This window comes from Euprymna scolopes, chromosome 15, assembly GCF_053919585.1.
Source record: "Euprymna scolopes isolate OS-2025 chromosome 15, ASM5391958v1, whole genome shotgun sequence".
In the NCBI taxonomy this organism is placed as follows: Eukaryota; Metazoa; Mollusca; class Cephalopoda; order Sepiida; family Sepiolidae; genus Euprymna; species Euprymna scolopes.
In genome coordinates this window covers 97,828,601-97,835,686 of record NC_136496.1, presented here as the reverse complement: position 1 = coordinate 97,835,686, position 7,086 = coordinate 97,828,601, and the positions used below count along the sequence as shown (strand labels likewise).

The window sequence follows — 7,086 nt, the reverse complement described above, 5'->3', positions numbered from 1 at the left end:
ATATGCTAGTTAAATTAATCGACTAACCAACCAACCATAATCCCTACAAGCTCTTTCACACCCTCGACAAACCCGACAGGCTACTAGATCCCACCCCCACACTGTAGAGGTCCCTAGATGTAAAAGATCTTTTTACTCCAATAGTTTCTTCCCCAGAACCGCAAGACTCTGGAATTCCATTCCAGGTCCCTGCTTCCCCAACAGTACTGACGTGCAGAAGTTCAAGTGTAACGTGAACCGACACCTTGCTGCCCAAATCCCTACATAGTACCCCAGTAGTTGTTGCCCCTGATAGTAGCCCCCTACACCAAAGTGGCAATTTGCCTTGTTTGGGGTGAAAATGTAATAAAAAAAAAAAAAAAAAAAAAAAAAGAGATGTTACTCGCTTCTTAATAGTGTATCGGTATGTTCATAGTAAATGCTCAACTGAGCTAAAATCATTAGTCACCTCTGTAATACATTGACAGCAAGAAGGTGTCTAGCTACAATTTTGGAAAATCACTTTCACCCTTTATCTTACCCCCCCCCGCTCTCTCTCTCTCTCTCTCTCTCTCTTTCTCTTTCTCTTTCACTCTTACTCATTTTCGCAATGAGCAGCCAAGCTTGTAATTTGTTTTCTGTTTGTTTGTTTGTTTGTTTGTTTGTTTTTGCCAGTTAAGTGTTGATGCGTTAAAATATGCTTCTTGTACGGGTTTTGGCTTCATATAAAATATATGATCATCATCATATCAAATCAAAGGATTCTACTGTTGCCATTGGTTTAGTAACAGTAAGAAGACGTTTATCAACAACCTCAACAAATACCTTTCCACCCTATCTCCTTCCCCCCCCCCTCTCTCTCTCTTCTCTCTCTCTCTCTCTCTCTCTCTCTCTCTCTCGCTCTTTCTCTACCAAAACCAAACGAATCTTCCATGAACAAAGCTCCTTTCCAAAATTATCCGATCTTTGGAACAAGACACTATAAGACCGCTTCCTAACCGACTAGAGCATGGTTGTCTTAAAGCCCAATGTAAACAAATATCTGATGAACCATCCTCTTGACTAATCAATTCTTTCTTCTATCAATTCCGACAATTGTTTCCGGTCTTCTAGTGGTGACAATTATTGTCTTACTTGCGGTCTATTTAAACCTTAAACTCGTGTGGTCTCCGGGTTTTGATGAGCGGTTACCCATTAGTAAATAATATTATTTTCTATAGTTTAACTTTACATGTTTCTCAATCATATTTGTGTTTTTCTCTCTTCAGCTGCTTCAATTGATTGTGACTTCGAACAAGCTAACCTATGCGATTATCAATTTGATGAGGGATGGATATCCACTACGGGAATGAAATTCGGTAGGCCTCGTCTCGATCACTCAACAGGAACGTATTATGGTAAGCGTTATCATATTGGCAGACCATGTTTGAGGCAGAGGGGGCAGCGTGCAAACATCTTCTGTCTTTGCTGTATCGTTATTTTATTTATCTCCTCTTCATAAGGTTCGACACAAGGTCAAGTGTTGGTTTGATGAAAGAGTTTCTGACGGATGAACTGAATCGAGATTTCAGTTCACGTCACCGTCACCCCTAGTCCATTTAAAACATTCACAACAAGAACTCGCCAGGCCGCAACACAGTAGAGAACCTCTCTCTCTTTCGCTCTCTCTTTCTCTCTCTCTCTCACTCTCCATCTATCTATCTTTCTTTCTGTCTCTCTTTCTCTTTCTCTTTCTGCAACAAAGGTTAAGTGGAATTTTTCATGAACAAAGCTTCTTTTCTAGAGAGTCCCGTCGGCGGAACAAAATACCACAAAACTGCTTCCCACCAGTTTATAACATGGTCGTTTTCAAATCTAACGTAAACAAATACCAGTTGAACAATCTTATTTTCAAGAAATAGCATACCCATTCACCCCCGTTATTTCCAATCCTCGCGTGTTGGCGCTTGTCACCTAATCGACGATCTCTTTTACGGTCATCCTCGAGTGGTTCCCGGGCCTTGATAAGTCGTTATATCTTTGTAAAAAAATACCGTTGCTGCTTGATAAGAACGGATTGTTGAAGATCCGTCAATTCGATATACGTGTTTAACGAGGAAAATGCTATTTCATATTTTAGCATGACAGCCTAACGAACGAATACTCTCTGGACCTTGGTTGTGATCAAAGTGTAATATATCTTTTGTCCTTTTTTTTAAATAAAAATCCTTCTTGAATGGATCCGTCTTTATTTCTGTACCATCTAGAGTAACCCTTTTGGGCGAGCCTTATAACCCTTACATAAAAACGACCTTGTGTTTAACTTTGCTATTGTGAATAGGCAAGTATATAGGGGCACTCATATATTGGCTAATGTGATTATTGTCACATTTTAAGGGTCGTAGAATTAGCGAAAAGGTATACTCAATCACTACTCGCTTGGATTTAAGGTGATTGAGAGCCTATATAAACACAAAGACAATAGGGTTCATACCTATATTCACTACTAATGTCGACGCCAGTTAAATGTTGCGTTACGACACTATCCGTCGGATGGCTGTCCCAACTCTGTTCCACTGGCTTGCTTACCAGTTAACTACAAAATGGTTGTCTTACAATCGAACGAGCCAGCAACTGTGAACAGACACGTTTTCATATAAGATAAGTTCCGCAAATGTACTTTCTTTTTTGGTTTTTGTTTCTTTTATTTTCTTACAGAATCACCACTTATCAACGCCTGGAGGCCACTCGAGAATAAAGATTAATGAATGTAAGGTGATCGGTGCGATAACAGCTCAGTGATAGTTTTTGTGAGGAATTGGGCGGAATTTAACTATTTAAGGGGAATGGGTACCAAGAGCTTGTTTACTTTGGACTTGAAGACAACCATTTTGTAGTCAACTGGTAAGCAAGTCAGTGGAACAGAGTTTTTCACAAATACTCATTTTGTATATTTGTATCTTGCTGTTTGTATATCGTTCTGTATTTCTTTCCCAATTAAATGTGTTTAATTTATATACATTGCACTAGTAGTACCAGAGTAAACTGTCTTAACTAAAATCAGTGTTACTGATGTTATTACTTTTTTTTTTATTTTACCTTTGCAAAATCCAAACATGTTCTGCAAAGCCAAAAAAAAAAAAAACAATTTTTCTCTACAAAATAACTAAATTAAAAAACATGAATAAATATTTGAAGATATAAAAAAAAAACTTAAAGCATTAAAAAAAAACGTTTACCTAAATGTACGGATTCGGGATTAAATAAACCTAAAATAGTTGATATGCTGTAAAGATAAAACAACCAAACCAAATAGACATTATTTTTAGTTTGTTTTTTTTTTTCTTGTGCAAGAACTGAATTTTTTTTTTTTTTCATAAATAAGAAATGTCCAAATACAAGTTTTTAGAAATGTTTACGCGCAGGAAGGGAGCCAAGCATTACATGTAAAATATTGGACTCCCGAGATAGTGCCGCGTGACCAGATGGAACAAGAAGGCAAGAGGTGGCATTGCGAAATGTTCAGATATTATTGAAACGAAATATTTCAATTTTTTCAGATTTTTAAAATCACAATAAAAAATTAACAAACTTCTGGGACTGATTTTCATTATTGACTTGAAATGGAACGCCTACATCAGACTCGTTGCCAGAATCACTGAAAAATGGTGGGATCATTCTACTGCTCCAGAAAGTAGCTCACTTCGAACACAATCCTATATTTGTAAAAAAGTTAAATACGTCCCAGAATGAAGTACCGTTAACACATCTGGGGAGGAGCTCCTAAGAGTACCCATTTATTGCATTGACAGGATACAAAACCGTCTCCGGAATTTAATGGGCGATGACCTTTTCGTCTCCCTACCTCCTCCTTCTCACAGAAGAGACGCTGGGGGTCTACCTCTGCTCTAACTTTATTTTTTATGGTAGGTGCTCGATTGAGTCCCCTTGTAAAACTTTTATAACAAATATTCGTCTAGCTACAACAACTGTTAATAATTTCCTTCACTCTATCTGTGTCTAAAGCTAAATGAAAATTCCATAAGCAGAGTTTCTTTCCGAGATCTGTCCGCCCATGAAACAATGTACCGTGGGGCTGATTATAACATTGTCGTTTTCAAGTCCTATATGAATAAGTTCTTGTTGGTCTGTCCTCTTAAATAACTAAGCCCTATCCTCTTACTGATCAACATGGAGTTGTCTCAGCAACTACCACACTTACTAACTCTTACCCTAGAGTGGCCTCCTGGCCTTGATAAGTGGTGATCCTCAAGTTAAAAAAATACATTGATGACATTTTCAAAGCTACTGCAAAGAAAGTGCTAGGAAATTACTCACCCCCAAGAGTATCCTATATCTTTACAAAGCCACCATTTTATGTAAATATGAGCTGGTGACTCTATTAAAAGTCTCTTCGTTTCAGAATCTCCAATCTAAGGTCCCGAACTACTGGCCAAGCTCCAATCTAATCCAACCATCGCCACAATGTACTTTAATAGAGTGTGCTCGGGTGAACTCATAGCACTTGTGCGACCTTGATGTACATACTCCTGATAAGCAGCAAAATCATACCCTTTCATTGCAAAAGTTCCTGGGCACCGGAAAGCATCATACTCTAGTAGTTTCCTCCCCCGATTGCTAGGCTTTGGAATTCCCTTTCTATTTCCTACTTCCCTAAATGTACTAGCCGGCAGAAGTTTAAATATAACGCGAACAGATATCTCGCTGTTCAGCTCCCCACCCCCACCCCATATCCCTCTTTATACATGATCCCAAATAGTAGCCCTTTATGTCCAAGTGGCAATACGCTTTGTTTGGGTTGAAAAAGATTTTTTTAATCACTGGCTAAGCCGAATTAAATATCGATGCGCCAGTCGTACTTAAAGAAACTGACGGAGTTATATGAAAATCTTATGAAATATGTTTCATTCAGTTTATATGACGTTTCGATACTACTTATACCGTCTTCATTAGTTTGTTTTATGCGAATCTATATACGGGGTGGCCCATAAGTCACTTTACATTTAAAAAATTTAATAACTTTTTTCTATTAATATATTTTAATTTCTCTTTTCGGAATTATAAAATAGAATCTTTGAAATTTTTTAGTATATATAAGTTTACAAGCGAACAACGAGGGAGGATAATGGAATTTCACTTTGAAAACGGACGGTCAATTGTTGCAATGCAAAGATCTTATATGCGCCATTTCAATGTTCAATATCCTCTTAAAAGATATGTTATTGAATTTGTTCAACCTCAGTTAGTAAACATGCCAGGGTATTGGTGGCAAACAAAATGGAGCAACTGCACATACAGCTAGAGCAACAATGCAGTTGTTAACTGTGATGTTTCAGGATCGAAAAATCTCTTGAAATTTCGATTTTGAATGGCCTCCACATTCATCTAATTTGACAGAACTAGACTTTTGGCTTTGGGGATATCTTAAAGACAAAGTGTATGCAAATAAGCCTCGAAGCATCCAAGAAATTAAGACAAGCATACGCAGGAAATTCTTTCCCTACAACTTCCGATGTTAAGAACTGTCATAAAGAATAGCTTAGAAAGAGCTCGGCTTTGCAAAGCCGAGAATGGAGGCTACTTAAGAGACATTATCTTTCGTAATTAAGTCAGAACAAATTTCCACACTATAAATTGTGTAATAAAAAAAAGAATTAATTAAATAAAGTCATTTAAGAAAAAGTTATTTGATTTTCAAACTGTAAAGTGACTTATCTGCCACCCTGTATATATATATATATATATATATATATATATATATATATATATATATATATATATATATATATATATATATATATTGTGGAATTCTATCTGTGTGCTGCTATAGTGGAAGGGGCGTATCCAATTTTATAGTTACTGTATTTTTGTTTATTTCGCTCCCAGTTTAGAAAAAGCAAGTTAATATTTACGGCGTAATCGATCAGTGCTTTCGGTTCTTAACCGATGGGTTGGTGATTCAAATTGAACCTGAAACAACAGTTTTCGTTATTTATTAAAACAAGTCATAAAAAGGAGACTCCTATTTTATGCATGTCAGGGAAATATTTGCGTCGCAATCGTTCAGCATGTTCTGTAAAGTTCAACGGAATATTTTTGCCTAAAGACAATGCGTCTAGAAATGAACAGTTCAGCTCAGATGATGCACACTCTCCATATAATTCTGATATCATCTCTCCCGTACGCATCGTCACAATGGTTTTTATTCATCAACTTTTTATATCATACAACTGTGAAGCCTAAGCTACGATACGAATTGGAATAAAAAGTATTTAACTTCCTTTTTTTTACGTCACTATTATGTAACCCACAATCTTTGTTTTCGTTTAATTTAATTTTTATTCGATACTATGGGGTGACTTTGCCCAGTCGTAAAATACGCTTAAATATGATATTTTAATTTGTCCAAATTTCGTATATATTATTATAGAGTCGTCATTTCAGAAGTAAATAAAAAGTGTTTGGATGCCCTTAGCTAGAGTCGAAACCGAAACTGTAGCATTTAAAGCTGGTGATGTTACCACTGTACCAGGCATATGGACTGATTAAAAATTAAGAATTAAAAACAAACTAATATGAAGGTACAAAATGTTTAACGATTTTTTTTTTCAATTTTGATCCATTTTTAACTCCTTAAAAACTATTTTAACCGGCTAAAGACACATAAAAACGGCCCATAAAAAATCCAATCATTTGAGACCCCTGACGCCGCTCTGCGACTTTTAGGTTCGGAAGAGATAGTTCGAAAATATGGAAACAGACATATAGTCTTTTATGTATTAGATTTTTTGCAAATAACAATTGTTTATAGTTGACCTGAAAATCCATATTCGTTTCTCACTGTTAGCTGATTAACTAATTATTACAAATAATTTACGTTTTACTATTCTATTCTACTTTGTTATTATATATATTTTTTTTTTCAAGAGGTTTATGCTAAATTATTTGTGATAATAAAATGATAAAATACATTTGATGATAGGAATTTAACATGGGAAAATGAGCGACCTAAACACTCAACGTTTCACCCATTGTTTCGTTGGCTTTACCAAGGCCGAAAATAGCTAAAGGTGATACACGAGGAGAATTATTTGTGTACCGGTCTCA

At 36.2% G+C, this 7,086-nt stretch overlaps 1 protein-coding gene across 1 annotated transcript in view; it reads left to right on the top strand.

Moving 5' to 3' along the window:
- The window catches only part of LOC145294025 (enteropeptidase-like), a 212,099-nt gene that overhangs the window by 119,995 nt on the left and 85,018 nt on the right, over positions 1-7,086 (top strand). Inside the window, exon 13 of the mRNA XM_080140992.1 lies at positions 1,248-1,376. Coding sequence (XP_079997118.1) covers positions 1,248-1,376 — 129 coding nt within the window. The remainder of the gene's footprint in view (positions 1-1,247; positions 1,377-7,086) is intronic.